The sequence below is a fragment of the Myodes glareolus genome, chromosome 3, assembly GCF_982192425.1.
Source record: "Myodes glareolus chromosome 3, mMyoGla1.1, whole genome shotgun sequence".
In the NCBI taxonomy this organism is placed as follows: domain Eukaryota; kingdom Metazoa; phylum Chordata; class Mammalia; order Rodentia; family Cricetidae; genus Myodes; species Myodes glareolus.
Window position 1 is genome coordinate 71,612,461 of NC_142028.1, and position 18,646 is coordinate 71,631,106.

The 18,646-nt window shown below is 45.3% G+C and overlaps 1 protein-coding gene across 3 annotated transcripts in view; it reads right to left on the minus strand.

The window, feature by feature from the left end:
- Positions 1 to 9,794, minus strand: part of Trit1 (tRNA isopentenyltransferase 1) — a 44,072-nt gene extending 34,278 nt beyond the window's left edge. Inside the window, exons 1-2 of one of the 3 annotated variants that reach the window (XM_087904648.1) lie at positions 9,602 to 9,742; positions 7,486 to 7,763 (exon numbers count right to left, since the gene is read on the minus strand). Coding sequence is in view for 2 of the 3 variants with exons in the window: in XM_087904645.1 (XP_087760771.1) it covers positions 9,602 to 9,775 (174 nt within the window). In the remaining variant the exon portion in view is untranslated. Of the gene's footprint in view, positions 1 to 7,485; positions 7,764 to 9,601 lie in introns of all 3 variants that reach the window. The other 2 variants (XM_087904645.1, XM_087904646.1) reach the window with 2 other exon arrangements.
- Positions 9,795 to 18,646: the final 8,852 nt, after the last annotated feature.

The window sequence follows — 18,646 nt, forward strand, 5'->3', positions numbered from 1 at the left end:
CTCTTGAGTTCAAGGCTAGCCTGGTCTACAGAGCAAGTTCCAGGACAGCCAGGGCCACACAGAGAATCCCTGTCTTGGGGGAGGTGGGGAGATTCTAGAAAGAAAGCTCTACCCAGAGCTCTGGCCAAGATGATGCAGTAGAAAGACAAGAAGCCTAAGCTGTCACCCAGGAGTTTTGATCTGGTCCCTGCTCATCGCAGAAGATGGAAATGCTGAAGAGTTTCTATGGAGAAGATTAAAGTCAATGGGAAACTGGAGATCTCAGGAATGAACTCACTGAAGGCTGGGAGAACAAAATCACAGCTCTTTCCGAGAGCAGTTCTCTAAAAGGCACTGAACACCTTACCAAAAGATGCTTCAGAAGTATCCTGGCATCTGACAAGGAGACTGTGACTTTCACTATTTCCAGATCAGCCAAGATGAAGCTGGGTGAGCATCTGAGGACTATATGGCCTTTGTTCTTTAATAAAATGCAAGTATGCTAGAGAAAGAAACCTAAAAACAGACTTCAATTATCAATGAATCAAAATCATTGTTCTCTAAAAAAAATTCTAGGGAAAAAAAAATGTCTAATTCATTCAGTCATGCAGGCGAATGCTCAGAACGCAAGCTCCCTCTCTGACCCACTCTCCACTCAGCCAGAGTCACTCTCACTTCCCTGTGTATACCTCAGACCTCATGGCATGGCTTTTAAGTAGCTCGACAGTTTGTTCCTAGGACCTGTGTTTTCAGTTTCACCTCCTACGACAGTCCCTCAAGAACCCTGTGCTGAGGGCTGCCGGCCACTCCTGAAGTGGAGAAGGACACGAGCTTCTAACGAGATGGGAGACAATGCAATGTCTTTGTTATGCTGGTTCCTTTTTAAAAATAATGTTTGGTTTATTTATTCTAGGTTCTGAGTGTTTTGCATGCACATATGTATGTGCACATGTATGCTGGTGCAGGAGGAGGTCAGAAGAGGGCATGGGATCCTCTGGAGGGGAATTAGATGGTGGCAAACCATCTCTGACACTTAACTGTCACTGAAGCTGCAGGGCAGCTCACAAACCTCAGTCTCAAGTCTCATGTGTGCTCTCTCCCCTGTGGTTTCTATCAGCCAGCAGTCACTTCTCGTTTCTAACATGAGGGTCTCCCTGTAGTAGCAAAAAGTGACCACATATGCAGAACCTACACAAAATAAAACTTTATTTAATATGGAAGTAAACCAAGTGACCTAGAAACCCATTTCTCTCTGTCTCTGTCTCTCTCCACGAGTCAAAAACATTTTAAATTTCCTTTTTGGCCTCTTGCCGCATTTCGTCATTTTAAATGTTGCAGCCGCCAGCAGTGATAGGAATCCTCTGGACAGGCCTTGTCTCTCCTGGTTAACAGGTCTTTGTGCCTTTGATCTGAGTCCTAGGAAGTCTTTCCTATCCTTCCCTGTGCCTCCCAGATCTCCCTAGAGCACTATCAGACAGACAGTCCTTTAGTACAGAACACTTCCTAAATTATGTCCCAAAGCAGACGAACAGAACACAGAGTCCACATCTACTAGCTACACACAGCCTGCTGACTAGCCACTCCACCTCTCACCTGGAGCTCTGGGAAAACACAAAGGGAACCGGGCTCTTACGTCTGACAGCGCTTCTCCCCAGGACCCGAAGAACTGAAGCATTAGAGACATTTCCTCTCCACAAACCCAAACAGAATGCTTTATCTCCTCTGAGCATACACCTGGCAGTCTATGTTTTCAAGAAGGCAGTGTACATGCTCAGCGACGGCCTTCAGGTCTCGCGGTCACTGAAGGCGATGCACTCCGCCTTGGATTTGCACGCCAAGATGACAACCCAGACTGAAAGGAAGCCCTTCAGGATCATCTTCCCGCACCGCGGCAGCCTCTACAAACATGTCTGCAGAGCCAGATCCAGTTCCCAGGTGCGCAGATGTCTTGCACTATGAGCTCCGGGTGGCTCTTTAATCTTCCTGCACTTCAGTTTTTCCATTCTGGAAAGCAAGGATTGTGTTACTGGCCTCCCCTTGAATTCTGACCCTCATTGCTGAGTGAGAATATGTATGTTTCTATACACTGAGAATCAATTGGGGTTTGGAAAAATCACACTACTATCAGTACAAAGGGTCACTTCTGAAAGAGCCACACAGAAAAGTACAGGAGGGATCCTCAAAGAATCGCTCTGACACCCCAGTCCACAAACCACAGGCCTACACCAGAGCGAAGCAGGACCCGCAGATGCTCAAGCCACTGCTCATCAGGCTCTCCGGACAAACGCCTCACTTCAGACCTGTAACCCTAACAGTATGCTGCCATTACCACAGGGCTGAACTTCAGCACTCCCTTCTTTCTCCCCAGGTTGGCTATATTCTCATGGGAATCCTCCTGCCTCAGCTCAAGTACAAGTATTTAATGGCATAAGCTGTGCTATTAAAAATATTTATTCAATGCATATCGAAACAAAGTCTTCCCTAGAAAAGTTGCTTGTAAAAGGTTGCCATGGGTCGGGCAGTGGTGGCACACACCTTTAATCCCAGCACTTGGAAGATCTCTGAGTTCAAGGCCAGCCTGGTCCACAGAGTGAGTTCCAGCACAGCCTGGGCTATACAAGAAAGCCTGTCTCGAAACAAAACAAAACAAAACAAAACAAAAATCTGGAAAGTCACAAAGAAAGATGCCTGACATCAATCTATGTGTGTATATGTGTGCACGTACACATGCCAATCTGTACTTACGTGAGACACTATTTATAATTTCATTTAGTTACTGGCACATTTCTGAACATAAACATCCAAGGAGCACATCTAAATGGAATACGAAAATGCAAAAATAATAGTCACAGGGACTATAGTCTAGCTACTTAGGAGGCTGAGGTGGAAGATCACTTGAGCCCATGAATTTAACACCAGCCTGGACAACACAACAGACCCCATCTGAAAACATAAACAAATAAAAATAAATTAAAACTCTACTTGGAAACTTGAAAAGCCTTTCTAATTATCACTCTCCACTCATCTCGCTTTCATCTATGGCTGTTAACGAGGTTTCCAGCACTGTCTGGGCTCCCTACAGACTGAGTTTCTCCTCTGTCTCAATAAACATCCATCTTGGGTACCAACTTGATGTTAAATTCTATTTTTTTGGCTAAACCAAACTTAAGTCCCTAAGAACACATCCAATGACCACTATTCCGCTCAATATTCCATCTGATATGCATCACCATGATCTACATTATGAATCTCTTTTTTTGGTAATTAAAAAAAAAACCCTCTACTAGCCAGGCAGTGGTGGCGTAAGCCTTTAACCCCAGCTCTTGAGAGGCAGAGGCAGGTGTATCTCTGAGTTCAAGGTCAGCCTGGTATACAGAATGAGTATCAAGATAGTCAGGACTGTCTCACAGAGAAACCTGTCTCGAAAAACCAAAGAAAAAAACAACCCAAACCTCTACTCATGAGGAAGGAGAGTGCACTGTGCCACACAATCTGTATGGAGCCAGCTGACAACTTCTAGAAGTCAGCTCTCTCCTACCACATGCTGGTGCCAGAGATCAATCTCAGGACCTCAAGCCTAGCAACAAGCACCATTGCTGAACCATTTCAACGGCCCTGACATTTGTTCTCTGAGACAGGATCTCATGTAGTCCTGGCCTCAAACTCACTATATTGCTGGGAATGACTTGAATTTCTGGTCTTTCTGCTTCTGCTTCCCAAGTGCTATTACAGTTTGTATACTGCCTAGTCAGGCTTCACATTATGAATCTTAAGGTGCATTTTAGATCCTGATTAAAATTTAGCATATTCATTTAAGGGATGACTGAGAGCATTCGTTCCCTGTGACTGAATCCTACAGCCCTTGCCTCATCTAAAGAGGAAAATCCAACCTGTAAAGCAGAGAACTATGCAAGGTAACAGATCTACAGGTCTTGGGCATAGTTCCTGAACTGTTAACTATAGCTACTTTATGTTACTTACTGGGAAGACATAACAAGAGGATTAAGGGACTCTAGAGATGGCACATCAGTTAAGATGTACTGCTCTAGCAGAAGATAAGTTCAGTTCTCAGCACCACATGGCGGTTCACAACCACCTATAACTCCACCTCTGGGGAATCTGATGCCTTCTTGCTCCCATGGGCATCCCATATAGGAAGCATTCACACAAACAATTATTACACATAAATTGAAAACAAATTTTTTAATTTCCAGAGTATAAAATCTAGGCGCTGGAGAGATGGCTCAGTGGTGAGGAGCACTGGCTGGTCTTCCAGAGGACCTAGCCTTGATTCTCAGCACCCACATGGTGGCTCAGAGCCACCTGTTACTCCAGTCCTAGGGGATCCAATGCCCTCTTCTGCTCTCCACAGGTACCAGAAAAGTGATAGACAAAGATGCATGCAGATAAAACACCCATACACATAAAATCATAATAATAAAAAGCCACAGGGCAATGGTAGTGCATGCCTGTAATCCCAGCATTCAGGAGGCAGAGGCATGGATCTCTGAGTTTGAGGCCAGGCTGGTCTACAGAGGGAATTCCAGGACAGCCAGATCTACACAGAGAAACCCTCTCTTGAAAAATCATTAAGGGAGGGAGGGAAAGAGGGAGGAAGGAAGGGGAAGAGAGAGAAAGAGAGAGGAGAGAATGTAGTAGCACATACCCACAACCCCAACAATTAGGAGCAGGAGGCAGGAAGAGGAGGAGGAGGAATTCAATATCATTCCCTTGGCTCTCCAGTTACACTCTCAGTTTGAAGTGCTCCTTGAGACCTTCTCTTCAAAAAGATATTTTATTTACATATTTATAAATTATATTCTGTGAAAGCACTGAAAAGTATCCCTAGGGGCTGGAGAGCTGACTGAAAGGTCAAGCGCTCTTGCTCTAGCAGAGGACCCAAGTTCAGTACCCAGCACCTAAATGGTGGCTCACAGCTGTCTATTATTCCAGTTCCAGGGGATCCGATGCCCTCCCCTGGCCTCTACAAGGCACTGGACACACATAGGGCAATACATATATGTAAACAAACAAACATAAAATAAACATACACACATGCATTACATAAAAGAAAAATTACACATATAAAATAAATCTTTTTTTAATAGTATTTCTATTTGAGAAGCTGTACAAAAGGACTGTGAGTTTGGGGCCAACCTGGGCTACACAGGGAGGAAACCCTGTTTCAAAAAAACGAAACAACAGCAACAAAAAGCATCCCCTCCTTCCACTGGCTAGAAAATACGCTCTAGTTGTAACAGAGCACAATAGTGAGCAAAGACAGAAATGCAGAACTGGGTATAATTCTGCACACTCAGTCACTAGGACATGAATATTTTATTGTATATTTGCACTTAAAAGTAAAAAATCAAAGATCAGTCTTCTTCAATTGGGACCAAGAGGAAATGTTATGAACATCCAAAATTAAACACAGTCTAAAATTAAACACAGCTCAAAAAGATCAAAAATACTCTATGTTTTTCATATATTAATAATCCTCAAGGATAAAGGAAATTTAATCCTCATGTTCTAGTCATAAACATACAATTCTGAATGTGCCTGCATGCACCCAAGAACCAGAAGAGGCCACAGCAGGAGGAATACACGGTCTGAGAGAACCACCAGAGAAGGACCTATATATAGCCTCCTCTTCCCTACACACAGAACCCACTTGCGCCTCCTACACAGCAGCGAATGGAGCCTGCTAGAATCAGAGGGTCTGAGAACTGTATCAAGCCCCACAAAGCTCAGGGGACACTGAAGGGGCGGGGCTGAAGGACAAGGCTGATAGGCATAGTTCACGTTAACACTGCTGCTCTTTCAGAGGACCCAGGTTCGAGTTCCAGCACCCATGTAGTGGGCGGCTCACAACTATCTGTAACTTCAGTTCCAAGAGATCTAATTCCTTCTTCTGGCCTCCACAGACACTGCGTGCATGTGGTATGCAGACATACATGCAAGCAAAACACTTACACATATAAAAGGAAAAAGAGAGACAGAGAAAGAGAGAGAAGGAAGAACGGGATGGCGCAGAAGGCTACAGTGTTGTCTTCTGAGCATGACGACAGGGCTGCTGTGCTCACAGAACCTGTGGTTACCTACACAAGACCAATGCAATCAAAATTCCGGTGTGGACGGCGGAGAAACTCATGAAGTTCCGATCCTAGCTGAGTGATATTGGCAAGTGATGGCAGCTGGGGGAGGGAAGTAATTTGGGGTTGTGGCCACTGGTAGGATGCCCTTGCGGGCAGCACTAAATGGACACAGCAAGCTATTTAAAAAAAAAAAAAAAGGGAGGCCATGAATGTGGGAGGTCAGCGCTGGGAGGACCCAGGGGAGCAGGAGATGAGAACATGCTAGAGTTCTGAGACAGACTGGCTCAGAAACAAACAAACGGTAAAGAGCACCTAGCGACAGCACAAAGGTTGCCCTCTGGTCGTGACATGAATGTGTACATGTGCACAGGTGCCCACACATACACAAGCACACACACAAAAGATGTGCTATTTGGTGCTAGGAGTGTAGCTAAATGGTCACAAACTGTCCCAGCATGCCCTAGGTTTAATTCTTAACACCACAAGAAAAAAAAACAAGTACCATTTTAATGCACTATTTTGTAATAAACAAAAGGTCTACCACACTGTCAGCGATTTACAGGGCAGTGTAAAACAAAGAACTCTGACCGACCCTCATATAACACAGCTACGAGTAAATAACCATTGCTGAGACTACAACGGCCACTACAGAGAACACCCAAGCCAGGCGTGGTGGCTCGTGCCTCTAACTCCAGTGCTCCAGAGGCTGGAGCTGGACAGCAACCAGTGTGAAGCCTGACTGGGCTACAGGGGAAGCTCCCATCTCAAGAAAACAACAAAACAAACAACCAGGAAAAATTACTTAAAGCGCGTTTAACAGGGACTAGATCTGAGAGATGAGAGATGATTCTGAGAAAGGTCTGAACGAAGAAACGCAACACGCTGGATGCATACGAAATCGCAGGAGGCTCAAACCCAAGAGTCCTGGAATACACTCCTGTCTACAACACTCCCCAAATAGCCATGAACAGACTTGACCTTGGATGCCCCGCAAACTCTTCCTGACTTGGAGCTTGGTCCTGCTCCCAGGCCCCCAACTCCTGAATCCTGCACCACACAAGGCTCATTATTCTTTCTGCCTCAACTGAACCATCTCCAGTCAGAACTGCAGAACACAAGGCCTGGAATGGTTCTCAGCACAATGCGGCTCCAACTTACTGATGCCTGAGGCAATCAAGTCTTCGAGGTACAGGGCTCAGTACTAGAATTCAGAACACTTGAATTCCTTCATAGGCTCTTCCCAACCATTATGCACACTGGTTACAGATCAGTGTCCTAATAGACTGCTCTTACCCTGTCCTCATCTCCCAGGGCAGAAGACTATGATCACGCCCTACTGAAGTCTCTTCCTGCCCCACTAACACTCTTCGGCCAGTCTTAGCCTTCTTTTGGGTTACTTCCTGTTACATACCTTTTCATTTTTCTTTTCTTCTTCTCCTTCTTCTTTTTTTTTTTTTTGAAACAAGGTTTCTCTGTAACATTTTCCTATTTTTCAAACCTTAATCTTCTTCTTCTTTTTTTTTTTTAAACTTTGTTTTTCCCGAGACAGGGTTTCTCTGTAGTTTTGCAGCCTGTCCTGGAACTAGCTCTTGTAGACCGACAAGGTCTCACTATGTAGTCCCGGCTGACCTGGAACTTCCTGTGTATATCAGGTTGACCTCCAACTTACAGCAGTTCTCATGCCTTAGTCTGCGAAGAGCAAAGATTACAATGTATGCTACCTTGCCCAACTCCAGGTTCTTCTTTAAAATTCATATTTACTTATGTATTTTTATTTTTTGAATTTGTGTGTGCATGTGTACGTACAGAAATGCACATAGAGGCCAGAGAGGTCAATGTCAGGCGTCCTCCTCAATGGCTCTCTACTTTATGTTTTGAGACAGGGTTTCTCACTGAATCCAGCACTCACCAGTAGATTGAACTAGCTTGCCAGTGAGCTCTGGGGGTCCTCCAGTCTTACAGCCCCCTATGCTAGAGTCGGCTTCTTCACAGGAATCCTGGGGATCCAAACTCGGGTCCTCACACCTGTGTAGCAGACACTTCGCTGACTGAGCTACCCCCCAGTCTTAGCCCTTCTTTAGAGACTCTCCATGACCTTCCATGATTTCTCAAGAATTCTATAACATGTAATAGTTTATCATGAAATCCAGCACTTGTAGTCTATTCTCCTGAACCTGACCACCTACAAATACTCTGGAAATAGCCCTGTTCACTTATTAGCTTTGCCTTCGGTCATGTCTACACAGACTACCATTCTCCAATAGAAGGAGTATGGCCTTATCTGCACACACACACAAAAATAACGGCGGCCATATTTTTTCACTATTACCATATTTTTTAACACTAAGTTGTATCAAATGCTTCACATATTGTACTTCATAATCATCCCAATGCTGTTATTGCTATTCTTCCTATTTTACATTAGAAGGAGAAAATGCATCTTTATTCAAGTTAGCCCAAAGTTGGGGAAACTAAGGCTGAGATTCAAGCTAAATTCTGTCCCCCAAAGCCGGCACAAAAGGGGCTGCAAACGACACAAGTTGCTGCGTTATCTACTACTTTAGCATATGCTGGTCTTAGCATCGATAGGCGAAATAATGAGGGCAGAAGCCACGCCAGGAGCCTTAGGAGGTGGACTGGGGTAAAGAACCACCCTTTCTGATTAGTGCCCACCGGTTTAGGTTTGGTGACTGACTGTGTAAGTTGTTGAACCTTTAAACACGCCTAAGGGCTTTTGTAATCCTTCCCCCAAAATGTCACCTACTCTCTAGCACAAATGCTTCCACGGGAGTTGAGTATGGCATCCCTTCTGCATGTCCTATCTCAAAGAGGACAAAAGGGTCAAGAAAAAAATCCTCAGCTTCAGGCAACATTTACGACAATCGTTGGCCTTTTTCTGAGCTGCCCACCCTGGCTCGCCGGTGTAACACTCAACATCTCAATCACTGCCGCCTTGGGACTGAGGGAAATGACATTGCCTCCACTTTACCAATAAAGTAATGTTCAAATAAAGGGCACTGCTAATCTGAAGTCACGCGGCCAATGGCTGCCTCTGACTGCGATCCGGGTCGCCTGACTATTCTGCTGCCCACTCACAGGTGGCATCTGATTTATCTTGGTCTCACTGGACTAGAATTAAAATTATGGCAAAAGTTCCGGAATAATCTCCATTTCTTGAAATTCATCGGATACATGTCAACCTTACACGTTCAAATATCTCTCCTCCCCTTATTTGCAATGTGCCACGCACAAAGCCACTTCACCTTCCCAAGCCCCAACATTTTTATCCATACACAAAACTATTGGTAATATCTATGAAACAGTAATGGCCTGAGAAGTGACCACAAGATACAGTCGGCACTGTCTGCCATTGGATGGGTTTCTAGCAGGTGTGGGTTCTTTTCATCCGCATCCCCACAAGCCCCGGGGTTCACCCAATGCAGCCACGCGACAAGGTGTCGATGAGTCCAGAGGCCCGCACGCGACCTCCAGGGTTCCCAGGCCCTGGGCCAAGCACTCTGCCATACCTGCATGGAGTCTGCGCTGACGATCTCGCCGCCGAGCCGCTGGCCTAGCTGCACAGCCAGGGTGGACTTGCCAGTGCCAGTGGCCCCGAGAATCACTACAAGTGGCAATGTTCGCTGCAGGCCCCGGAATCCTGAGCTCACAGGAACTGCTCGTGCAGCCGCAGCCGCCGCCATCTTGAAGAGAACTGCGCGTGCGCCGAAGCAACTGTCCCCATGGCAACAGTCAGTGCGCCGGCGCGGATCTCCGGCTCTGAAGGGAGGGTGCAAAGGAGGAGGAAACTGCCGGACAAAGGTACCAAGCTTGGGAGGCTTATGACGTAACTGCCTTCGACTAGCTGGGATCAGCCCAAAGACTTGCTTTCTCAAAAAAGAGATGGTAACCCATCTAAAATATTTCTGTCTACACTGCGTCCAGACACCCAATTCGCTTTCTTAATAGCATTAATTCCAGTATAAAACTGTAGAACTGGCCTCGGGTTTATTGTCTGAGTAACTGGAAACTACTGTAGGCTGTTAGTTTCACAAAAACAAGGGGCAAATTCTGACTAGGTCATTGCGGTATCTTCCGTGCCTAGCACAGACACCCAATAACGATTAAATGCACTGAGAAAAACAGCTTGCCTACTTATGTTGGAGCTATTAAGCTCAGAGACTGGCATTCTTCACAGTCAAATCTGTCCAGTTGTCAGGCAAGGGCTTGGCTCTAATGTTTTCATTCCACAGTCATTCAGACACAATCAGAAAGCAGGACACAACTTTCCCTCCGCATAGCCAGCGCCGCCAAGAGATAGGCTGAGAACAAAAGAACAAGCAAGTGATCAACAACCCACAAAATGAGAAGAAGTCTGGCGGGGGAGGGGGGAAGGGGACACAGGATAAAGCGGATTTAAGTGAGGAAAAGAAAAATTATAGCCAAAAATGAACAAAATTCAAAAGATTTCACACACCCCTTTAAGAAACAGCCTCAGGGGAGTCCAGTGGAATGGCACAGCAGGTAAAGGTGCCTGCTGCTAACGCTGATGACCTGAGTTCAATTCCCAGGATCCACATGGTGGAAGGAGAGAACTGATGCTGACCTCTGTGTACATAGACAGACAGACAGACAGACAGACACACACACACACACACACACACAATGAATTTTAAAATTAACAAAGAACACCTGTAGAACCAAATGAACCTGGATTCGAATCTCAGCTCTCAGACTCATCAGCTGTGCGACCTTCCGCGAACATCACTTTTTTCCCTCTTGGTCTGGAACTTGAACCCAGGCCCCAGGCCCCCTGGATGCTCACCATGCACTCTAGCACGGAGTGTACCCCCAGTCCCTTACTTCACCTCCTAACCCTAACGTTTTCTCCTTCTGTTCCTCTGAGGATTGCCATAAGGAAAAAGTGAGATAATGTCTGGAAAGTGCTTGCTGCAAATGCCCCAGCACGCACAACCACCATTTGTTGAACAGTTTGTATTATTATCATTGTACAACCCCATCTGCCTCCCTAGGTAAGTAAGGCCTGAGGGCAGAGAATGTTTCAATAATGTGTGAAGAGCTTTAAGTACCCCTTCTGCCAACCTCTATCTAGTCAGGCAGTCTATGGGGTCTGAGGATGCAGGTTAATGGTAGAGCATCTGCCTAGTAAGCGTGAGGCTCCGGGTTCAGTCAGCACTTGGGATGGGGAGGGGGCCATAAACGCTTTTTCTCTGAGGCTGCCTCTGTCTAGCTCCCAGGTAAAGAAAGAATTCCTTGTGTCAAAATAGTGTCCCCACCTCCCCCCAGAATCCAGAGCATGTGACTGGCCTGTCTAGAGTGACTGCCATTATATTTTCCAGTCACTTGAATTTCTTCAGGCAAAATGACCACTCTTACAAACCTAGGCTAAACCATGGAGCTACATATATTGTTTTAGAGAACTCCTATTACTAGCTCTTTGTCCCTAGTACCTCCTTTACTCAATCCAGGCTAGTTTGATGAAAAGCCTTGTTCTCTCTAATTTGTGGTACCCGCCTGGGGCTGAGTTTAAAATGGAGATGTGTGGCCACGTATTGGCAGACACTCTCACATGACGGTTGTTAACTGTAGAGCCTTTGCCCGGAGACTTTCAGAGGGTATGGTTACCATGACAACCACCAGAAAGATGGCAGGCCAGAGGGATGATGCACATGAAGAGAAAGGGGAGGCTGGTGTCATGACAACCTGACGACAACGACAGGCTCTGCTCACTCACGGACAGGCTAGCGCTGTGCGAGTCACGACCAGGTGACTGTTACTAGAGAGAGAGATAAACAGGAGGGTGGAACTTACCACCAAGAGACCAGAAGAGGAAGAGGCTGGTTACCAAGGCAACTGGAGAGAAAGGAATGAAAGAAAAAAAAAAATAGGGCTCCACCACAGCAGCAGAAAATTGCTTCTAGCCAAGCAACACAGGGCTGTTGCTATGGAAACAAGGAGAACAGGGATCCTGTAGACCATGGGGAGAATTATCACTGAAATGCTGAGCAGCAGAGACTCCTAAATCAGAATGGAGCCTATGGTCCAAAACAAATGAGGAGAAGCGAGAAAAGGCACAGCGCCGTCTCCATTCACCGCATTTCCACTGGTCCTACTGAAAGAAAACAGGGGCGTTAGCCACCCCCCCTCACACACACACACTTCTTTTATTTGTGGTTCTACTGTAGTGATCTTCTGAACTCTGAATTATACTAAAAACAGTTCCTGAAAGATATCCTGTAATTCGAAATTCTAATCAGAGGCATTGTGTTCAAGGGAAAACTAGGAAATGGAAGTCTATAACCGGGAGTTGATAAGTGCTTCTGAGACAGTAACAGCATAAAGCCTTTGAACGGGAAGCACTGCCAGGGTAATAAGGAAATAAAAGACGGCACACGGGAAGTCGGAAGAGCTGTTTGTACTCATTCCCAGGTACAGAGCTTGACCCTCTCTCTCTTCCATGAGACCAGAGGAGAAGAAACTCACTCTGTTCTGAAAGGAAGTTCAAGAGAAAAGATTATTATGTCACTTAAAGTGTATGTTCATACCCTGGACTGAAAGGACGCTGCAGAAACCCACCTCTAACATACTTCATGTTTCATGTCAGACTATTGCAAACAAAGGAATCCTAGGGGGTTTTGTTTGCTTGCTTGCTTGTGTGGGTGCTGGAGAACAAACCCAGTGGGTTCGTGTTTTCTAGGAAGGCATTCTACTGCCAGCCTAAAACCTCAGCTAAGAAATCCTATTTCTGTTTGCTTATTTCTGAAGCAGATTCTCCCTACCTAGCCCAGGATGACCCTCCACCATCCTCCTACCTCTGCCCCCTGAGCACTGGCATTAGAAACATGAGTACCATGGCAGGCTCTCAGAAGTCTTAGTTTTAAATCACCGGTGGTGGCACATGCCTATAATCCCAGTGCTTGGAAGTCTGAAACCAAAGAATTGTCACCAGTTTGAGGGCAGCCTGGATTCATAGCAAGTACGTGGTCTGGGCACTCATCTCTATCCTTTCCCCCAAAAACAGAAATCTTAGTTTCAAAGGCAAAAATGCCAAAATAGGTTGAGTTAGGAAAAGTATGTTAGAAACATAAAAATTAGGTTCTAGGGGTTGGAGAGATGGCTCGGCGGTTAGGAGCACTGGCTGCTCTTCCAGAAGGCCCTGGTTCAATTTCCAGCACCCACATTGCAGCTCACAACTGTCTGTAACTTCAGTTCCAGGGAATCCAACAGGCATACATAGTCAGGCAAAACACCAATGCCCATAAAAATAAATAAATCATAAAAATAATTTTTTAAAAAAGAATTAGGTTCTAGGAACATCCAGGCTACTTGGAGAGTAGTGATCCCTTCCTACCCTTCTGAAATACCAAGGACAGGCACCTAATTTTCACAGTGTGTGTGTGTGTGTGTGTGTGTGTGTGTGTGTGTTTCCCTGGGGGAAGTATATTATTAGGTTGGATCTCTCTGTACCGTTCTAACCTTCTTAAAAAAAAAAAAATGTAGGTTGGGGACGGGGGCGGGGGGGGAGCATAGACCCACCAGACACAGACACCAGGGACGAAACATGCTAGGAGATGATCTCATGAGTGTTCATTGCATTGTCTCCAATTCTGTTATAGTTTGGATGTGTGTGTGTGTGTGTGTGTGTGTGTAGGGGAGTGCGTGTACATACATGTGTGTGCAGTGCACAAGAATGTCTGCGGAGCTCAGAGGTTGACATCAAGTGTCTTCCTTAGTTTTGCTCCAACTTGTTTTGTGAGACAGTCTCTCATTGAACCCAAGGCTCACCAGTTTGGCTAGACTGGCTGGCCAGTAAGTCCCAGGAATCCTCCTGTCTCCATTGGGATTGCAGGCACATACCACCACGCTCAGCTTTTTATGTGGGTGCTGAACACAGGTCCTCATGCTTGCGCAGCAAACACCTTCCTGACCGAGCCATCTCCCAGCCCCCAGATAACCTATTGGTTTTTCATTTTTAGGGGGAAAAGGTATAAGATGACAAGCGAGGAAGCCAGTAGAGTAGAGGGGTCAATCTAAAGCAGATCGTGTAGAAGATGTAAACATATAAGGTGGAATTCTGGAGGATACTGTGGCGTTCAGAGTAGAAAGATGAACAGGCTATGGGAAGCCTGAATTGTTGGTCCTCAAGGAAAGAAAGCTGGGTCAAAAGCAAACTCACTGGGCACGGATGACACACATCTGTAATCCCAGCACTTGGGGGGCAGAGACAGGCAGATCTCTGTGTGTTCAGGCCAGCCAGGACGGCAAAAAAAAAAAAAAAAAAAAGGAAACATACTTTTTTTTTTTGTACAACTCAAGATACCCTTGCAGTAAAACTTAATTTTATATATCCCAAAGAAAAAACTACTCCTTCTGGGAAATATTTCATAATAAATTCACATTTAATCAATTCCTAGAACTTCCATAAGAGATTAACATAAACCGGGCAGCTTAAAATGAGAGAAATCAATTTTCTTACAGTTCTAGAAGCCAAATATCTGAAATCAAGCTGTCTGAAAGTCATGCCCCTGTACTCTCTCGTTTTGCTTTGGGTGGTTGCCAGCAACTCTGCATGCTCCTTGGTTTGTGGCCATATAACCCCAATCTCTGTCTCTTTTTACTTGGGCTATTTCTCCTCTTTCTTTTTTCTTCCTTTCTTTTCTTTTTCTTTTTTGTTCTGTTTTTGTTAGTTTGTTTGCGTGTTTTTGTTTTTCAAGACGGTTGTGTGTGTGTGTGTGTGTGTGTGTGTGTGTGTGTGTGTAACCCTGACTGTCCTGGAACTAGCTCTGTAAACGAGGCTGACCTCGAACTCACAGAGATCTGTCTGCCTCTGCCTCCCCAGTGCTGGATTTAAAGGTGTGCACCACCACCACCTGGTTCCCCTCTATCTGTCTGAATTGCCTTCTCCTTACTGAATTGAGGATCACTCCAATCCAGTATGTCTGACTCTTAACTTGATAACACCTGCAACTATCCTATTGATAAACGAGGTGACACTCACAGGTTCTGTTTGGTCCAGATGGATTAAGTAATCACAGTGTGTTATATTGTTTTCTGAGTCACTGTTGGCACTGGTGATTGGCCAGTTGAGATTTGGAACATCATAATTGCTCAATATAAGCGAGAGAAGAAGAAAGGAATACTCCCTTTGTTCTTGAGTTTGTGTTCTACTAAAAGTTGTGTCATAGTATCTACTCCAGAGCACACCAGAATATTCTCAGAGACAGCCTGTTCAGAGTTGTAGGAAATCTGTACAGTTAGGATGGTGAAGAGTCAAAAAGACCCATCAGAGGGGCTCACCCATCCTCATCTCATGGGTGTTTCAAACTCTCTCTCTACTTGTCAACCTTCTCTTTCTCTTGGATGACATTCTGGGTCTTACACGTCTTTATATCTTTGTGAGTTTCAAGCTTGTGTCTTCTGTTGAAATCCTTTTAAATTTTGTAGTATATTTTATTTTTTCATTGCATATGTATGTACATGGTGTGTGTATGCACGTGGGTGGTGTGTGTGTGTGTGTAAGGCAGAGGACAGCTTGCAGGAAGAGCTGGTTCTCTCCATCCACGTTGTGGGGCCAAGGGTTAGAACTCAGGTCATCAGGTCTGGTAGTAAGCATCTTTACCGGCTGAGCCGCATCACCATTGAGATCACTTTTGGATTTTGGTTTGTCTTTTAAGACTTGGTCTTACTATGTAGCTCTGACTGGTCTCAAACTCATGGTAACCCAACTGCCTCTGCCTCAAGCCCTTTCTAAGACTATTATATCCAGCTTTCTGTTGGGAGCTTCACTTTGGATGACCCCATCATCTCAGTCTTTTTTTTTTTTTAAATATTTATTATGTATACAATATTCTGTCTGTGTGTATGCCTGAAGAGAGCACCAGATCTCATTACAGATGGTTGTGAGCCATCATGTGGTTGCTGGGAATTGAACTCAGGACCCTTGGAAGAGCAGGCAATGCTCTTAACTGTTGAGCCATCTCTCCAGCCCTCATCTCAGTCTTATTGTGCCCAAACCACAATTTTCTGTTTCTTCCCTTGACTTTCCTATCTCTTTGAGCGTGGGTGTCCATTGCTTAGGACAGAGGACTCTGTGAGTGTGTGTGTACATTGCTCAGGACAGAAAATTGTGTGTGTGTGTGTGTGTACATTGCTTAGGACAGAGGTCTGTGTGTGTATGTGTGTTCATTGCTTATGACAAAGGTCTATGTGCGAGTGTGTGTGTATTGCTTAGGATAGAGGTCTGTGTGTGCACATGTGTGTCTGTGTGTGTCCAATACTTAAGACAGAGATCTGTGTGTGAATGTGTGTGTCCATTGCTTAGGACAAAGCTGAGGACTTTGTTTGTGTGCTAGGCAAATGCTCCTACGGAGCATTCCCAGCTCTGACTTCCCTTTCAAAGAATTTCAAGAGGATGTTTGCTTCTGACAGGACCCCTTCAGAGATCTCCTTGACTTTAATTTGTCAAAATGAGAGTGCTTGGCTGGTAAATGAGACCAGATTGCTCCCCTCTGCCTAGATCTGACAAAGACTTCCCAATTTGTTCTCTTGAAGTTATTCCCTGATCCCAGAGCATTTTCCCCTCCAAGTAAACTTAAACACACCACCTGTGCAAGGACTTTACTGATGCGATAACCACTGACATTCTCTTCTCTTTCAGAGTCTGCAACCCTCATCTATGACCCTGTGACCCAGGCTCCTGAACAGTGTGACTGGCTAGTTTTATGTCAACTTCACATCTCAGAGGAATGAACCTCAATTGAGAAAATGCTGCCGTAAGATTGAGCTGTAGTCAAGCCTAGAGAACTTTTTTTTGTTTTGTTTTGTTTTTTGTTTTTTGTTTTTTGTTAGTGATTGATGGGGGACGGCCAGGCCTTTGTGGTTAGTATTACCCTGGGCTGGTGGCCCTGGGTTCTATAAGAAAGCAAGCTGAGCAAGCCAGTAAGCAACATCCTTTATTGCTTCTGCATCAGCTTCTGCCTCCAGGTTCCTGACTGGTTTGAGTTCCTCCCTTGGCTTCCCTCAGTGGTCTGTGACTCATGATATGTGATCCAAATAAACCCTCTCCTCCCCAAGTTGCTTTTGGTTATGGTGTTTCACCACAGCAATTGCCACCCTAACTGAGACAGCTAAAAAACAGGAACCAGAACTGCATATACTGCAGGATGTTACTGCACGCTGCCCGGCGGATGATTCTCCAAGCACCTGGACCAATGATCTTCTAAGTATCATCTCAAGTCCACTAGCTTGCTTGCCTGTGAGCAGTATGGTGTTGGCTGGTCTTATGTCAACTTGACACACGAACTAGAAGTATCAGAAAGGAGGGAAACTTAATTGAGAAAATGACTCCATAAAATCCAGCTGTAAGGCATTTTCTTAATTAGTTAGTGATTGAAGGGGAAAGGCCCAGCCCACTGTGGGTGGGTCAATCCCTGGACTGGTCCTGGGTTCTATAAGAAAGCAGGCCAAGTAAGCCATGGGGAGCAAGCCAGTAAGCAGCACCCCTCCATGGCCGCTGGATCAGCTCCTGTCTCTAGGCTCCTGCCCCATTTGAATTCCTGTCCTGTGTTCCTTCAATGATGAACAGCAATATGGAAGTGTAAAGTCTAATAAACTCTTTCCTCCCCAACTTGCTTTTTGGTCATGGTGTTTTGTTGCAGCAATAGTAACGCTAAGACACAGGACAAATTCCAGACCCTGAACTTCTGTGACAGTCTTAGGGGTGAGGAGACACACAGAAGTTTGAGAACCGTTTGCCTCTGCCAGGTCTGATAAGGCAGTCCTGCAATTCCCGCTTCTCAGAAGGCTAAGGCACGAGAATGGCAGGGGACCTACTTGCCTGGGCAATTTGGGTGGACCTATCTCAAAATAAAAGTTTTAAAGAGCACCAGGCATGATTGAACACCCACTTATAATCCTAGCACATTGGGTGACTGATGCAGGAGGATTACTGCAAATTCCAGGCCAATTTTGTCTAATAGTAAGTTCCAGGCTAGCCCAGGTTTCTGAGCGAGATCTTATCTCGAATCAATTAAGAGTCTAACTAGAACAATTGAAGGGGATCAGTTTGCTATGTCTGTCCCAAGGTACCACAATGCCCTGTGATGTACAATGGAGGGTTTAAAACAGGTTTATAGATGTACAGCTTCTGCCCACCATGAATCCTGGATGCTGGGGGCCAGAGTCTCCAGACTTTGCTCCCATCTTCCTCGTTTGCCTATCTCACGCTCCCAAACCCTCAGTGCTCCTTCCATGATGATTCAGCATCACACGAGTGCACCAGTGTGGGCATTACAGTTTAAGAACTCATTCATGAAAATTTCATGTGTCGTGGGAGGGGGTGCATGTTTGTGTGGGGGAAGGGGATAGATAGATACATTTGAGAATGTATAAAAGCCAGCGGTCAGTTCCCCTCAGATACCATCCACCTTTTTCTTTTTCTTTTCTTTTTTGCTTTGTTTGTTTGAGACAGGGTTTCTCCGTACCTTTGAAACCTGTCCTGGAACTAGCTCTTGTAGACCATGCTGGTCTCAAACTCAGAGATTCATCTGCCCCTG